The sequence below is a fragment of the Tamandua tetradactyla genome, chromosome 10 (genome assembly GCF_023851605.1).
Source record: "Tamandua tetradactyla isolate mTamTet1 chromosome 10, mTamTet1.pri, whole genome shotgun sequence".
NCBI lineage: Eukaryota > Metazoa > Chordata > Mammalia > Pilosa > Myrmecophagidae > Tamandua > Tamandua tetradactyla.
The window spans coordinates 103514969-103533129 of record NC_135336.1 but is presented as its reverse complement, the minus strand read 5'-3'; the positions used below and the strand labels follow the sequence as shown (position 1 = coordinate 103533129).

At 39.8% G+C, this 18161-nt stretch overlaps 1 protein-coding gene across 4 annotated transcripts in view; it reads left to right on the top strand.

Annotated features, from left to right (window-relative positions):
• Positions 1-17460, top strand: part of KCNJ15 (potassium inwardly rectifying channel subfamily J member 15) — a 40539-nt gene extending 23079 nt beyond the window's left edge. For 3 of the 4 annotated variants that reach the window (XM_077119080.1, XM_077119078.1, XM_077119081.1), the window contains 3 exons: positions 11636-11740; positions 12943-12986; positions 13929-17460. In XM_077119080.1, coding sequence (XP_076975195.1) covers positions 13948-15075 — 1128 coding nt within the window. In that variant the 5' untranslated portion in view covers positions 11636-11740; positions 12943-12986; positions 13929-13947 and the 3' untranslated portion in view covers positions 15076-17460. The remainder of the gene's footprint in view (positions 1-11635; positions 11741-12942; positions 12987-13928) is intronic. The other variant, XM_077119082.1, reaches the window with a different exon arrangement.
• Positions 17461-18161: the final 701 nt, after the last annotated feature.

Below are 18161 nucleotides of genomic sequence, written 5' to 3'. Positions count from 1 at the left end.
CTATCATCTAGGATGGTGCCAGCTATGGCCATACATGGGAGAAATGAGAAAAGAGTCATACACTCTACGTGTGTGAGTTCTGGTTGTGTGGCTGAGATAAGGAACCACGTTTGTTAAAGGCTTGTTGTTACCCAAAATGTGGTATCATGTGAGAATTTATTAGAACTGCAAATTCTCGGACCATACCCACCCCAGACATAATGAATCAGAATCTGAATCTTAACAGGATACCCAGAAGCTCTGCATGTGCATTTACATTTAAGAAACCCTGGTATTATAAGGTATTATAATCTCTCCCCCTATCACCACACATCTATAATAATGCTTCGGAGCATACACTCACAACATATTAATTTTTGTCCTGTACTAATATATTAGGCACATTTTTGCTATTCACAAACAAATATTTTTAAAGAAAAGACAAACTGAAAGCTAGCTATGAGTAGTTCCATTATTTTCTTGCTGTATCCAGATGGATTACTGGTACACCCCATGTTGGCGATCCCTGGTCTAAGAAGGCAAAAAGAGATCTGAAGGGAATCTTAGAATATTTTATATATATAATGTACAATATACTTTAAGGCCCTATAGAACACAAAATACAAATAGCAAGTAATTTGGGGGATGAATTGAATAAATTTATGCTCAAGGTATTTATTGTTTTCATAAATCTGGGAAATGAACAATCCACTTTCTCTTCAAGGTAGGAAGTGTAAGATATTAGTCTTTGTGCCAGGAATCAAAATCAGAAGTCTAGGTCTTTATTTCTACCTCAATCACTCAAGTCCATCAAGTATTTGCTCTCCCCTCCATGTGCCTGGCTTTGGACAGGCTTCTCTCTGACTTAGAACGCTATGCACATCATCTTTACATTTTTTTTTTTTGCATGGGCAGGCACCGGGAATCAAACCTGGGTCTCCAGCATGGCAGGCGAGAATTCTGCTACTGAGCCACCGCTGCACCACCCTATGTACATCATCTTTAAATGAGCTAAATCAAATACTGAGTCAGGACAACTCTGAGTCCACTTGAACACTTTGTTCCTCCCTTAAGCATCAAATCCCTACCATGTGCTGTGTGCATTTTGTTTGATACCAGGGATAAAGGTTGAATTAAAAGCCCACCCCATAGAGCCTGGTCTAGAGGGAAAACAAGCACCGAAATAGATCATTACAGCAAGACAGTGTTATCATGAAGAGTGGCCAGCTCACAAGAGACAGAAGAAAGAAGCAAGATGAACTCTGCCTGGAAATGGAGGGGGTGTCATTTGAACTAGGTCTTGAAGGATAAGTAGGAGTTTTCCAGGAGTGCAGAAGAGTAAGAATCTGGAGTAAAGGGACTTGCCCAAGCAAAGGCATGGGATAGGAAACATGCTTTATCACCACTCCCTTTTGCTAAGGTGCAAACTCCTCTAATTCAGTCAATTAAATGAAGCATTAACTTGATGTGAAATGATAACTCTGAATATTTACAGAGCACTAGATTCTTGGATTTTTATAATCAAAAGTCTCTGAGAGTAAATTATTTCATAAGGTTTGGCCACGACAGTAGGTGGAAAGTTTCTCAGTAGATCAGAGTAAGTACTGCTCATTTACAGTAAAATCTGGAATGCTTGGGAAAGGTCTGTGCTAAGGAAATTGAATTTTCAGATTAACAACATAAAAGTGGAAAGTCTGCTTAAAAATTCTTTCTAATTTTGTTTTCCTTTGAAGAGATAACTGCTGTTAACATTTTGGTGGCATTTTATTTTACTCTTACCTAGAGAGAGAAAAAAACGGCACGATTACACTATTTATTCAGCTTTACTGATTGCTGTTTCTTATTCTACATATCATGAACATTTTGCTATGATTTTTTTAAAAATGGCATAATAGTCCACCCGATAAATATTTTATAAATTTAAAATTATTTAGGTGTTATGGTATATTCAGGTTATTTTGAATGTTTTGACATGCTAATTAATGTAGCAAATATTCTTGTACTTTATCTTGATGCACATTTCTTAGTCATTCTTGGAGGCCAATTTACTGGGTCAGAGGTATAAATAAATAGTTTCAAAGTATATAAAATAATCTATGCTAAATTAATCTAGGAGAAGTCATGCACAAAGGTGTTCATCTATCATACTTGTCTTTATGGAATGCTAACAAATATTTATAAACTTTGGTAATTTGATAAGTGAACATCAGGTCTCTTGTGGTTTTGTGCACCCTGGGTTGGTGGCCCCTCTCAGTCTCTCCTTTGCTAGAGCCACTTCCTTGGCTTGCCCCGAGGCTGCCCAGGGCTGGGCCTGGTGTTGCTTCTCCCATACTCTGCTGTCTCTGGAGGAGGCCCATCCACTGACAAGGTTCACATTCTATTTGCAAACTTAAATGCCAAAGTCATTTGTCCAGCCTCTCTTTTGAACGCCAGGCTCCTAAGCACTATCCCCAGAGCTTATCTCTGTTTGGGTGGCTCCCAGGCAGATTCAACCTCATATGCTCAAACTCAGACTCAGTGTCTCACCTCCAGGATGGATCCTCCTTCTGCATTGGGATTATGTACGAAAGTGAGCGCCGTGCTAAATAATAGTAACTGCCTGTCTTCCCTGCTCCATTGCAAACTGCATGAGCTCAAGAGTCAAGTCAGTCTTATTCACTGCTGGATAATAGGTGCTCAGTAAATTTAGGAACTCAGATGAATGAATAAATGTGGTTGAAGGTCCTTCAGGTTTACTCACCTTTTAAATTGTTTTTACTTGTACGTTTATAGTCTTTGCCTGTTTGGGGTGGAGGGGATGTTCTTATTGATTTATGAGGCCTTCCTCGTAAGAATATTAACCTTCTGTTCTTTGTATGTGCAAATGCAGTTTCTTTTTGGTAAGTCCTACTTTGTGTGTTTGCCTATTTGTGAGCATACAATGATAACAGCTAACACATTTAAAGATCCACAGGCCCAGACAGGGTTTCATGGTGTTTCATTTATTTCACCTTATACAATCCTGTGAGGTAAAGAACTATCATTATTGCCATTCTACAGATGAGAAAACTGAGGCTCAGTGGGGTTAAGAAACCTGTCCAAAGTCACACAGCCACAAAAACAGGATCCAGTGTTGATAATCTTTATACTATGCTGCCTCTGAAGAAGAATTTAATTTTATTTTTAAGTACAGAAGAGGTAACGTTCAACCTGACTTTGGAAGGACAGGTAGGAGTTAACCTAGAAGGGGAGAGAATGAAGACGCTTTCTGAAGGAACTACATGCTTACAGATGTGGAGCAATGAGCACTGGGCTGTTTAGGAAAGGACTAGTACAGACCCAGACAGAATCCTGAAGGGGACACAACTGCAGAGGGGAGAGGAGCCAGTGCTTAGAAGATTTTCTTTTTGTTTGCAAAGGCATTCAGGATTTATTCTGAATGGATAGAACAGAAGCCACTAAGACATTTGTGAAGGGAAGTATTGTCTGAATTCGTACACTGTGGAAGAGTAAGCTTTCTGTTTTTCCTGGTATGAGTTATGGTGAAATTATGGTAATGGAACATTGCATGTAACTGAAGAGTATAGTTACTGGAAAAATCCAGTTTACCTAATTCTGAGAAATGAAAACTATGAAGATCAAGAGATACGTATCTAATTCAGGAGTTTTCTGCCATTTCCTCCTTTATTTCAATGTGAGAAGAAATTGCACCATCACTTCTAGAGTAGAGGATGTTGGGATGTCCCCCACTGAAATTATTATTCAAATTCCGTGAGCACTAACTCAGTGCTCTCTACCAATATCTGTGCATACAGTAATGTCCCGTTGGAAAGGGGATTAACTATGATGCCAATTGTTAAGAATCCAGGCCCTTCTTGTAAAAGAAAACAGTATTTGTGAAGGCCAATTGTTTAAAATTAGAAAATGTGTACAGGAAGATGGATCAAAAAGGATTCCATAGAGGGTCCTCCTTTTGGCACACCCCCACTCCACAATGGCTAACTTGTTTTCAGAGTTGATAGGACTAGGAAAATCTGGGTTTCTGTTCTTCTTAAGAGCGTTCCCTGTACATTAGAACTTGACTTGAAGATCCGTAGCTGTCTGAACTGCTCTTGAGCATAAATCTGCTCTTCCCTAAGATTGCCAGACTTAGCACGTATAAATATAGGATGCCCAGTTAAATCTGAATTTCAGATGAACAACCAAAGTTTTGTAATAATAATAATACTTTTAAAAAACAATACAGTTTTAATCATTAATATTGCATGGGACATACTTATACTAAAACATTGTCCATTGTTCATCTGAAATTCAGTTTTAACTGCACCTCTTGTGTTTTACCTGGCAACTCTAAAGCACCAAAATCCTGCCAATAGTTCTCCAGCTAATTAACTACAGATGGTTAGGCTGTATTTTCATACACTGTTTACCCGTAGAGATTAGTGAACTGTCCGAGGGTCTCGGACTTTGATTGAATGTGAAGGCATTCTGAGGCTTGACAATTTTCTTATTACCACTCAAACATCACAAGCATCAACGTTTTCAACTTTAGGACAAGCAGGCAAGTCAGAAATATAACCAGCCCTTAAAGTAAATTGACCATAATCCAAGAATTTTAGTATTAACTGTGCTCCCGTGAGATCCAGTTTCTTGATCTGTGAAATGTGGTCAAAGTTTAGAAGGACAGCAAGACTAACTTTCAGAACCTTTTGACATTTATCCTATTGTTAAATAACTCAGCTCCGAGTGGAACAAAAGTTATAATTTCCTTTGTCTGGGATGTATTTTCAATCGTGATAAAAATAGACGTGGGAATCAACCAAGAGAATAATTCTATCCTAATGTCCAGGTGAATCACATAAAAATCCATTAATCATTAATGTGCATAGACAACAATTGCAAGTTTATTTTAGGCAAAAGAAAAATTAACCAGCATGAAGCCTGAAAAACAAGCCAGTCTTAGATCTGCTTTCTATATTTTCATGCTTTCATCATAGCAAAAATATTGCAAAGGTGAGGCAAAGAAAGTCAAATGTCAGTGACTAAAGGTGGAAGACTCAGTGTCATAATAAATGAGAGATTTCTTTAGGGGAAATCAGCTTGGTATGTTGCAAGATTATCCAATGATATGTTGTAAAAAATGCAGTGATCCTGCGTCAAGCAATTTTTCAAGTCATACAGTGATTAAAGGTCTAGAGAAGACGTACACCCTTGCTTCTTTCTGTTTTCTTCCGTTTTTAATGTGCTAAATGCTCAGTTAAAGTTTCATTAAATGAGTTACAAGAGAAAAAGTACTGTCTGCGGATACACATGGCTTTCCTCTGACATTCCAGTTACCATCAGACAAGCCCAAATGCTCTCTTTTTCCTGTTCCTTAATGAAATGGTGTTGTTTTGAACCATCTTCTCCTCTGTGTTACATCTGAACTAATCCAGACAAGAATAGTAAGCGAGATTCCATGAGCTAGTTGAAGAACTATCTTCCCTAAAGAGAAAATTTGGGGGCAGTGCATTAGGGAGGTGAATGCAATATGATTTGCCTTGTCAGACATAAATTTTCCTGTTTTTCCAGTCATCTTACAACAATGCATGTCCAAGCCATGCTGTGATTAGAGGGGAGAATATGCCTGTTACCCACGTTTTTCACATGTTAGAGCAGGGAGAGAGCCCACGGGTGGTAAACCAAAGGAAATTTCCATTTGCTCTTAGCTGTTGCACATTCTTACTCTATAGGAAAGTTAGCTGTTATGAAGTAATAATGTTCAGCTGAAGTTGGTCACTCGTAACAACAGACAGATGTATAATGTTTTATTTGGGTTAGCCAGCTCTCTTGCAAATAGAGAGCCTGAAATTAAACTGTCTTTACAAAAATATTCAGCAAATGATACCTCTGACTTATTCCAGTGCTTGGATTCTTTGCCATGGAAAATGAGTCTCCTGTTGAACCATGATCTGTTTAAACTTGTCTTTGCTGAGTAGAGAAAGGTGGATGTTCTATGGAATGAAAAAACAAATCTGTATTGAGGAGCAAAGAGTATAACTATGCAAGCCACATTTAGAGATGGAAAAGGAAATTTTTTGGTACTGAAGGAATTCAAAACAATAATAATGTATGGGAAAACACAGGAAAAAGGCTAAATATTTGATGATGGAGGTAAATCGATTCCTTGGATGTTCACATGCAATGCAAAATGTGGGATTGTCTTTAAAGGAGTATTTATTGCATTTCCAATATATTAAAAGGGCAAAAGGAAGTCCTCTCCAATTCACTAAGCCATCACTAACAAACCCTAGCCATAAAATCCTTTGGGAAATTGAGTCCTCAATAGTAGTTCTCAAATTTTTGCGAAACTGTTGGAGAGCTTTTTAAAACACAGATTTTTGGGCAGTATCTCGGAGATTATGATTCAATATCTCCCATGCGGGACCCAAGAATTTGCAATTCTAATGCACTCCCAAGCGATGCTGAGCCATCTCTGGTACAGTGAGATATTTCACGGCAACCAAGAGAGCTATAAGCCCATAAAGTGGATTATTAAAAGTCACAAAAGCTTACTCCCAGCCCTAACTTCGTCATTGGTTCAGGGATTCTAAACAAATTGCTCAATCTCTTTTATCTTTTTTTCTCCCAGATTTAAAGCGAGGCATTCAGAACAGATCAGTGTTCTTCAAATTGCCCCCAGATGTCAGATAAAAGCCAAAGCAAAGGCCTTTGCTTTAGGACTTCTCAGAACCTGTAGTATGCGCAGTGAATCTCCAAAAGGCAGAGACAATAAGCATCACCCAAGGCAACACCCAAGTGTTCATTAGGCAAAACTTTCCAAAAACCTTTGCGCACAAATCCTCCCAACCATGGCCTACCTGTACCGTGTGCCTTGGAGAGGTTGAGGGAGAGAACTTCCAAGATCTTACCAGTTTTGGCCCTCTTGCTCTATTCCTAGGATCACCACTATTTCCATCCAGCAGAACATCGAAAGCCACTTTATGATGATACCCAGCATCCAAGGAAGAAACTACAAAGTGGTTCTCATTCCGTTTCTTTTCTCTTCCAGAAATTCTCATATTTTCCCAAAAAGAATATTCCTAAACCTAAATTAGTATTTCCTAGAAAACTATTCCTGGCTAACTGAAAATTCCATCTGGCAGCTGCCATATCTGTGCATTTAACCCCATTGGCTTTCTCTCCTTTCTCTTGCCATAAAGCCCAGTCCTTTGAAATAACGAGACTGATATTGCTGAAGCCACCAGATATATTTACTTGTTAATTTCCTCTAACTCATTAAGTGGTAAATGTTATAAATCTGTGGTTCTCAAAGTGTGGTCCCCCAGACAAGGGGGCATCAACATCATCTGGGAACTTGTTAGAAATGCAAGTTTCTGAACCATAATCTCTGGGGTTGACCCAGCCATTGGTGTGTTATCGAGCCCTCTGGGTGATTCTGATGCTCTCTGAAGTTAGAGAGCTTCTGCGATGAAATTTAGATGCTTGGATTATGAATTCGAACAGCCCTCGTTCTGTATTGATTTCTTCGTCTGGAATACGGGAACAGCTGGGTACCTATTCCAGAGTCTATGTGAGAATTATCTTCATATCTAACACCGTATAAAAGACCTGGCCTAGAGCAAGCAATAATTCAAATGGAGCTACAAGTTCTATGAATGCCCATTGATTCCAAAAAATGCCACGTGTTTAGTGACCAGCAGCTTCCTTTAGGCCATGTGGCACCACACGCAAGCAGACAGGCCCTTCAGAGGTTCATTTTGATGGTGGAAGAGTGCAGTGGTTTGGCAGGGAAAGCCATGGAGGCAGGTAGGCCTGGCTTGCTGATCCGGCCCTCAATTTATGAACTTCATGAACACGTGTAAACTGCTTGATGTCTCTCCGCTTAGTTTATTCATTTAGAAATTGGAGAAAATAACATATTCCTCACAAGGTAAAGAGAATGATTAAATAAAATAATGTTTGTAATCACTTCAAAAATTTCTTTTAAGTCACTTCCTATTCTCTTTTAAAGCCACCCTTCCCCAGACAGCTATAAGTGATGTTATATCTTTCCCTGCCACACAGCCTCTAAGAATGCTTATAGCATCAGAGACCACGAGGCCCCCAGGCCCTTAAACTGGGATTTCTTGCTCTATTAATGAGAGTGATAAGATATTGCCCTTTTATTTTGCTCTGTGATAAATTTATGTGGTAAATTTAAATTTGGGGTTTGAAGTAATTTAATAGGATTAATTAGTTATTTTTTTTTTTTCTCTATTGGCCTTAAGGATCAGGAAAATGTTACTGGAATCTTCTTTGATTTGGGTTTACTTTTCCTGGTCAGTAAGTAGTCATGGACTAACATTTGGAGTTTACATCAGTATATTGCAGGACTTTATATGGTCTTTCCTTTAAATGCAGTGCCTTATATGTCAGGCATAGATACATACATAAATAAAAAAATCTGCAGTAAGGACCAACCTGTCATCAGCCTTTACCTCAATAGCAAACAACAGCAATATCCCAGTGGCTTCACAGTAAGAGCTATAAGTTGCTGTGGTGATGCTGTAGCTCTGTTCCAAGGGTGTCCTTCCCCACGCCCCAGAGGGCAGGGGTCCGACCTGAGATGCACCCGGGAGCAGTGGTACAACCAAACACACGTGGTGAGTCCCAGCCTCGGTTTGGGTGTGCTGTCAGCCACTGCCACTCCCTCCATTGGTCAGGGTGGGTCACAGGATCCCATGTGCCCCAAAGCAGGTATGAAGTGCTGTTCGGATGGGGCTGGTCCCCGCCAGGGTCCTTTAGGGGTGAGCCCAGCAGAGGTGTGCAGTGAATAACTGGGGACAACATCTGATCTACCACAATGACCAAAATTTACCAAAGGCTTCAAGTTCACATCTTCAAAACATACCATTTAAACGGAAGAAATGAGGCTGCAAATTTTCCATATTCCCAACATATATTTCCCTGCAATGTTTTTGATTCTCATGGAGATGTGAGAATAAATGACCACTTCCATAGCTCTAAGGAATTGTCATTCCCTCCAGTCACCCTCTGTTCTCAATGACTAAGGAGTAAAAAAAAAAAAAAAAGTCTCAGAAGGAAAGAAAAAACTACCCAACAGGTAAGAACCAAAGGAGTGTGCCCTTTGGGGTCTGCTAACTGCCAACTTTGACCACCTTATTCTTTTCAAATGAATTTGTCCCTCTCTGAGGCCACCTGAGCAAAGCTCTTTGTGTCATCATCTGGATTGCTGAAGCCAAGAGATAGAGTTAAATCAGCAGACCAGCACTGAAACAAATCCTCAGACTGCTCTGAATAGCATAGAGGAATATGGTTCGAAGCCGAAGTCGAGATCCCAGTGCTTGTGTTTGTGTGGCCAAAGGCACAGGATCCAAAGAGAGGATGACTAAGCCTCACTGACTTTAATTTCCATTATTTTTTAAACTTTTGAGTTCAGTGAACCCCAAGTACATTCTTGTCAAGTATTTTTTTCTACTTAATATTTAAACATGGAGATGCTTAAGCTAAAATTTAATCCAAGTCTTTCTGATGCTTAGCCAAAGAGATCACCAAAACATTGCTTTGTTGGAAATGTTTGACACCCAGGAAACCTTTTAAAACAACTTTTCTTGCAAACAGGAAGCCATGTTTTGTCAGAGATTAAAAGTCAGCCCCCCCCACCCCCACCAAATTCAAATTTTAGTCTGGAAATCCAAAATTGTGATTTGATTTAGATTTCATTCATCCACGCCTCACCATCCCCTTTGAAGGTACTTGGAGTGAAGGTCACTTAGGGCTTGGATGAGAAATTCCAGGTTTGGGAAACTGTTGCCCTCTCATTTTCACTGTGAGCTATTTTTTTTTTTAGCAGGTGCATCTACTATTTTGGCCCACCATGGAACATAGACTGAAGTTTTCCCAGGATAGGCAAATTGAAAACCTTCAATTGACTCAATAGAGCTCTAAATTTTTAGAAGTGCTCCATTTTGTACTGACGAGGTGGGGAGAGGAGTGTTCTGAATCTCATTTTTCCTCCTAACAAAGCATCCTCTGGAAATTAACAGAAGGACCCATAGATACAGAAAAAAGAAGTATCATGTAACAGGTTAGTAGTAAAAGTCATAGGTAGACATCCATTGTGGCAATTAAAGATTTATCTGTATTAATTTTGGCTAATCCTTTTTTCTCCAATTACTTAAGTTTTGATTAAAGTCATCATATTGCTGATTTAAAGAAATTGATACTTTAAATTCCTGAAGATCACTAAACGATGTTCTCAATGTGTTTGTGCAATAGTGTTGTTTGTAAATGCAAAGAAAAAGTGAGGGGATAAGGATCTTCTGTAAAAAGAAAAAGCTTTAGATACAATTCAACCTATATACCATAGTGTGGTAGCTCACAAAGTGTGTTCCTGGACCATCATCTGGGAACATGTTAGAAATGCAAATTCTTGGACTCCACCCCAGATCCACTGGATCGAGTCTTCTGGGTGATTTTGATGCAGCTGGTGTTATAGCACCTTGACAGCTACTGGGAAGTCACTTAACCTCTCTGTGCCTCAGTTTCCTCATCATGGAGATAAGGATGGTATTTCCTTCACAGGGTTGGCGTGAGGGTTAATTGAGATCATGTATGGAAAGCCCTTTGAACAGTTCCTAGCACATGGCATTATATAAGATTCTCTATTTTTAAATTATTTTGTTGTCATCCAAATATTTCTCATTTTGGATCCTTCTATCTCTATTCTTGCTTACTATTTGCATATATAGTTTTTCTAACTGGTCATTGGGTTTCTGGTCACTTAGGGGTAGTTCTCTCTCTGCCAGAACAGTGCGTCCCAAGTTACCGTGTGGTTTCTTTGAACATACTGGGCCAATCCATGCTAGAAGACGCTATACAAGGTGACAATTGGAGCACTTCAACCATAAAATTAATTATTATTAATAATTCGTGGATGAGAAGAGAAGTGTGAAGCATGTGCATGTGTAAGAGAGAGACAAACAAAGGTGTGTAAATACCCATAACTTTGGGTGAAGTATTTCAGAAAAGTAAGATACATAAGAACCTCCTGAATTTAAAACAGATTTCATTAAACTTTGGAGGTTTCAGGGGGATTTTGTGACAAACGGACAAGCTCCCTGGGTCTAGTGCTCAAAGACTTTGGACCTCATTCCTTCTGCCATGAGCCAGCTGTGTGACCAAGATAATTCACTCCAAACTCTCAGGTTGGCCTCCTCATTGGTTAACCGTGTGTCCCCAGAGACAGTTCTCACAGTCCTCTCCACTCTAAACTTCTATGACTCAACAGTAAGAATGCATTTCCACAGGCGGTAAAAATACTCTCAACTCTCCCCTTCCAGTTCCCGCTGTTTACTTCCTCTGCACTTCCGCTTCCTGCTGCCCTGTTTGCGGCTCCATTCACAGCCGGCCTCCATGGGGGTGGGGGCCTCTCCAGGGTGTTCTGCTATTGAGCTCCCTCCAGGGGTGGGAGTTCTGTAGTGAGGACTGTGCCCGGGGTTCAGTTTGATCCTGAAAACATCCTTAGGGCCTTTGCCCTATTCCTTGCACGCCTAGATTATCAGGAATGGGAAGGCAAATGTCATACCCCGGCCCTAGGGACGCGCTAAGGGCCAGTTTCACAGAGGTGCTCTAGTAAACACCTGTGAACACCCCATGCCCCTCTCTCTTTCAGGCTGTAGCTGAACCCCATGATAGCCAGGTGGGTGAAGGGGAGCAAAGACGTGGCATCTGCCTTGAGGAAGACAGACAACTTTTGGACCTGCTGAGTGCTGACCAGGTAGTGGTGGGCTCTGAGGGTGTAGGGCACGGAGAGGGAGGGGAAGGACAGAGTGGGGTGACGACACCCTCTGAGCCTGGTCCACACTAGCAAGCGCTGAACCCTGGACCCAGAAGCCCTAGATCTCGCTCCCCCATTTATGAGTACCAATCCCTAACAGAAGGCGCTATCTGTGTGAGCAACCCAGACATGCAGAAATACAGCCAAAGAACTTTCAGCAGAGAGAGGAAAAAGGACCAGCTCATCCCCAGCCTGGTCTATGGCCCCTTGGAAGGAGAGGTTAAAGCAAAAGTTTCATGGCGCTGCCTTCCCATAAAACAGGGCCAAATTTCCAGAATCTGGCGGGAGCAGTGGGAGGGGGTTGAGTTTAGAGCTCTGTTTGTGCCCCAAGGGCCCATATGTATCACTCACACTCAAAAGCTTCAGCCTCTGTTTTATTTCAGTGAATTGAATGGCATGCACTTTCCCCTAGAAGTTCCTTTTAAATTGCATGCAGTTACTTGTACCTTAGCTGCATTTGTCTCTTGCAATGGGAGTGTCTCGAGCTTGCCGATGCAGTTGGGTGTGCCAGCTTGACATTTTCTTTCCAGACTCCCACTGCAGTCACTTCTCTCTTGGTTACTGAGGAGTCCTGCTGAGGATATACTAAGACCCACATTTATCAATTACATCCTGTATTTTCTTTCTAAATCTCAATATAAGTGAGATTAGGCTTCTCTGAGTCAAAGGAATTCTTAGAAATGTATGGCCCTCTTTGCAATAAAAATGAAATAATGACTTCACATGAAAAAAAAATTATTATTTCAAGGGAGCATTTGATAAATGACAGGCTGTTAAAAATGTAACAGAAAAGTTAAAATACCCACCAGCTCACTGTGTCCTGAACAGGTGTTCTGCAACGGATGAACTTTTAGTTTCCTTTGTGTCTTGAAGGATTTGTGCAGGGAATTACTTTTAAAACTTCTAACAGCAAAGATTATTACAGGAATTGTAGACCGCTGTATACCAGTTCCTTTTTAAAAGGGGGAATTTTTCCATCCTTAAAATACCAAAGAAGTGGGGAAAAAAAATACCAACCAGGGTTACCCCGTAATCACTCACATTATCTCTTTCAAGGAATGTAGGGGCAATTTATCTAAGTCACCAGGCAGGTACTATAAGATGCTGTGTAGCCAGCTTGTTCCTGTCTGTTGATATTACAGAGCATTCCCTGAGGCTCAGCGGGGGAACCCAGCACGTCTCCTAGGTAGGTCTTTGCTTCTACAATATATATGTCTATACATATTTACTTTTTAATTTGTTCATTCAAATAGATTTCCTCCTGCTAGTTATCTTAGTTCTATGGAAGTAGGAAAGAATTTTTGCACATGAAATGTCATACCTAAAATCGTATGTTGGTAGCACTTTTCTAAGAATAACTAACATAACTATCAAGCCATTAGTAAAGCTTAATTACTCCCTATAAATTTGTTTTTTGTTTGTTTGATGACTTCGTTTTATTTCCTAATGTCATAAAGATTTAGGAGAGGTCATGAATTCTAAATTATTCATTGGAGTGGGGGAATGTGTTACTATTATAGAGAATGTTATATAAAAAGGACTCAATTTTTTTATTAAAATGATTTGAGTTTTAAAAGTAAGTTTGTAATATTTTCCACTGTCATATCAAGAATCATCTTATGGATAGTGGATTTTAGTTATATCAGTACTGGTCCCACACTCAGTTAAATTACTTTTTCACTTTTCTATAATTGGAAACCCATGATAGGTACTTGAGTATGAGTAACTATTCACAATAATGTGATGTAGGATGTATGTAGGAGAGCATATTATCACAAAGAGAAGCATGGTTTTGTTTTTGTTTTTTTTTTTGAGTATGAAACATTATTTTGACAGAATATATCCATTATCTCATTTAATCACAAAAAAACAAGCATGAGAAGTCACCTGAATTCTCATTTCTCAGATTAGGGAACTGAGGGTCAGAGAGGTTACTTTCTCCAGTGTCATCCAGATAATGAAGTTCAGAGGCAGCAATTGAACCTATCCTACCGCCTTCCTCAAGTACAAGTCAATTAGCCTTGTATTCAGAGTTCTTCCTTCACAAAGAACATTCTATCACTGTTTTCTGGATGGGTTCACCCACACAAGGCCGTAACAAAGCACCTTTCTTTGTCATTTCCTTAAGTGGTCTCAGAAGTGTGGTCATGGACGCCCTCCACATTAGCATGTCTGGTGCTCCCCTGGTGAAACACACCACTGGAGCTGAGCTCAAGGCCAACAGACCCCGTGTCATGTCCAAAAGCGGGCACAGCAACGTGAGAATCGACAAAGTGGATGGCATCTACTTACTCTATCTTCAAGACCTGTGGACCACAGTTATCGACATGAAGTGGAGATACAAACTCACCCTGTTTGCTGCCACCTTCGTGATGACCTGGTTTCTTTTTGGAGTGATCTACTACGCCATTGCTTTTATTCATGGGGATTTAGAACCCAGAGGGCACACTTCAAACCACACTCCCTGCATCATGAAGGTGGACTCTCTAACAGGGGCCTTTCTCTTTTCCCTGGAGTCCCAGACAACCATCGGCTACGGAGTCCGCTCCATCACGGAGGAGTGCCCGCACGCCATCTTCCTGTTGGTTGCTCAGCTGGTTATCACGACCTTGATTGAAATCTTCATCACGGGCACCTTTCTGGCCAAAATTGCAAGACCCAAAAAGCGAGCTGAGACCATCAAGTTCAGCCACTGTGCAGTCATCACCAAGCAGAACGGGAAGCTGTGTTTGGTGATCCAGGTGGCTAACATGAGGAAGAGTCTGCTCATCCAGTGCCAGCTCTCCGGCAAGCTCCTGCAGACCCACGTCACCAAGGAAGGGGAGCGGATCCTCCTCAACCAAGCCACCGTCAAGTTCCATGTGGACTCGTCTTCAGAGAGCCCGTTCCTCATTCTTCCCATGACGTTCTACCACGTGCTAGATGAGACGAGCCCCCTGAGAGACCTCACGCCCCAGAACCTGAAGGAGAAGGACTTTGAGCTGGTGGTTCTCCTTAACGCCACTGTGGAGTCCACCAGCGCCGTGTGCCAGAGCCGAACCTCTTATATCCCAGAGGAGATCTATTGGGGTTTTGAGTTTGTGCCTGTGGTTTCTCTTTCCAAAACTGGGAAGTATGTGGCCGATTTCAGTCAGTTTGAACAGATCCGAAAGAGCTCAGACTGTACCTTTTACTGTGCAGATTCCGAGAAGCAGAAACTTGAGGAGAAATACAGGCAGGAGGATCAGAGAGAAAGAGAGCTGAGGACACTCTTGTTACAACAGAGCAATGTCTGATCGTGGCGGTGGTCTGACTTTTGTGAGCTGTTCCTGCACTGGAGCCCCCTCGAACCGAAAGCTGCTGTGCAGTTGACCCGTGCGTGCGTGCACTGTGAGACACTACAGATCTACGAAATCAATCTTTTCCTTTGACCTGGTGGCTAAACATGCATTTCTGTATTTGAGGGGGGGTTCTTTCAAAAGGTTTTGTCTGAAGTGAAACCTCAAAAGTAAATTTTTCTAAAATTGGGGATTGCATTTAGAGGAACTGTGTTCTATGGGATGGACAGAAAATTTAGCACAGCTGATATTAAAGGGCAATGCATTTCTGTACAAGACTATCATTTATAATATATTTATTTCATCCAAGAATTAAAGACATTATAACCAAGGGTTGAAATGTGATTCAGTATTCACTTATATCGTTACCTGAAATTATACTCTTTTTTTGAAGCAGAGAAAAGGTTATGCATAATAACGGTTACCTGGTTGTACCCAGAAAGGGGCAGGGAGACTCAATATTCACAAAAACTAATACTTCATGTCATTCTATACACCAAAGAAAATAACTCTTCACTGGACTGAACTGTGTAGAGTACAATTAATCAAACCAGGAACTGATAGATGTGCAGACACCATTAATGAAACCGATGCTATTCTTCACACTAATTTTTCCTTTGGGGATGTTCTAGCTCTTTCTATACAAAATGTGGTTCACTGACACCAGTATCAGCGTCATTCGGGAGCTTCCTAGAAATGCAGCATCTCTGGCCCCTCCCAGGCCTGATGAACCAGAGTCTGTATTTTAACAAAATGCTCAGTGATTTAGATGTACATTAAACTTTGAGAAGCTCTGCTGTGGTCAGTGTTTTCAAAGGTACTTTCTGAGGTTGTGTGGAAGCCTGTCCTCCCCTGTCCTTTTCTCTTCAGCTCATTATTATGGGCCAATATTCCGTTCAGCCATTTCATTCCTGGTCTACTGTCATGCCATGTCCATGAGGGAATTTCATGGAAGTAGTCACTGACATCCCAAGAGAAAACTAAAGCTCTTGAGAAAAATGGACATCTCAGATGTGATAAATCAATGGCTCGTTGATAATAACACAAACTAATCACAAATAAACTAACAAAATTAAGCTGTGTAACTGTAAAGGAAATTTGCTCAGATGATGAAGTATATAAGTTTGGGATGGACCAATGAGTAAGACGAATTTCTGAGGGCAAGTAATACATAACTAAGATAACTCTATGAAGCACGGTCAAAATTTGATAACCTGATGGGACATTAGCTATGCCCTCAGCATTTAAATGTCTTGTTCAATTCAGGGTTACAGAGGTAACACTTTGTATCTAGCTGAAATTGGGGGGTTGGTACGCTGTACTTTTTGTGACAGAGAATAAATGCACTGGTATTGGCTGAATGTGCAAAATGTGAATTATCATTTCATTCAAGCCAGGACAATCTACATGTTCACTCACGGAACGTGTGTCTGAAACTGTGCAGGTGGTACACACTTACACACACACACACATGCACGTGAGGCTACACACACACAGCCTGTCTTTTCAAGCTTTTCCATGAATGTCATTTTCAACTAAAAGAGCAAGTCTTTGAAAAATATGTTCACGTATGTTTGGTTCTATAAGAATATGAATATTGTAACTCAGATAATGAGGAAAGTAAATTGGATTCAGATTATCGATGAAATGATGAAATAGATTATAAAAAATATATGGTCATAATTGCTGTAAATGTTACCAAATTTCCAAATGTCCTTCCATTAAACAGAAAATATGGCTAAAATCTCTGGCCTGGGACTAAACTAATCTAACACAAGTGTAAGAACCATGAAGAATAAGCTTCATAAAGGTATTAAAGAACCATCTCAATCAACGCGTGAGAGATAGGATGTTGTCTTTAATTTTTCAGGAGTTTTTTTTTTCCTTTTTCTGTTGATAGCTTAATGATTGTTTATTTTAGATATTAATTTTTTTTAATATTTCATATTTGTGTAGTTAGTTATTAGCTCTTTTTTTGGTTATTTTACTTGTTTTTTTACATTTTATATTGTGGTATAATCAACAGGAAGATAATGCCACAGGCAAGTTTACAGCTTTTCTATTGCACTAGTAAATTCTTTTCACAGCATGTAAATCCATACTAATTTGAATGTGATCAAGATTATTAATTTTGCTTACTTATATTGTATATGGTTCAATGATGTTGCATAAGATTCATAAGTATTTTTGTTTGTTCCTTTAGCATATTGTAATTTCAGCCAAGTTTGGAAGACTTGATCATCTGATCTTTGCAATACACAAAAACCAAATGTGCAGTGTGTTTAAAAAACCAATATGTGTACAATTCAATAAATCATATAATAATATAATATTCAATAAATAGCTCTGAAATTATGTCTGGCTTCAATCTTACCATTTTCCAAGTAGGTTTAATTATTATTACTTTGCACAAAATACTCTCCTATAAGTATGTTAACAAAAGATTCAGATGCCAAAACTTATATTTGACCAGTCTACTGATTTAAATGAGTTTCCTGTTCAACACCCAACTCCAAGAGCAATCAAGGAGTGGCCAAGCTAGTGGAGTACTTTGACCTAAAAGGAATTTTGCATTTTGAAACACTGCCAATGCATTAGACCTTCTCAGTGAGACCATTAAAAAATTCTATGTTCCATTTGAAAAACCACAAAATAAATAGAAGCAAACCAGTGTAATCTGAAAGCACCATCCTATTTTGGGAATAAATATCCCATGCTTACATGGCTTCTTGTCGCCAATAGTTCTAGACAGCATTACTAAGATTCTCACAAAGACCCACCTTTGAGATGGGGATGGGGGATACACACTGGCTTTTTTTTCAATCATGGGGAAATTATGGCATAGAGTGGAGTCTCTAGAAACCTAAAATACCGATTAAAAGTAAAAAAATAAAATTAAAAAAGCTATGCATTAATGGGTCAGATATTTAATGAATTAAAAAAACCCTTTGATTTGATTTTTCCTTGAAATAAATTTTGATTTTAATTGAATATGATTTTGTTATCAAGGAAATGTAAATGAAAATATGTAAAAATGTGGCACA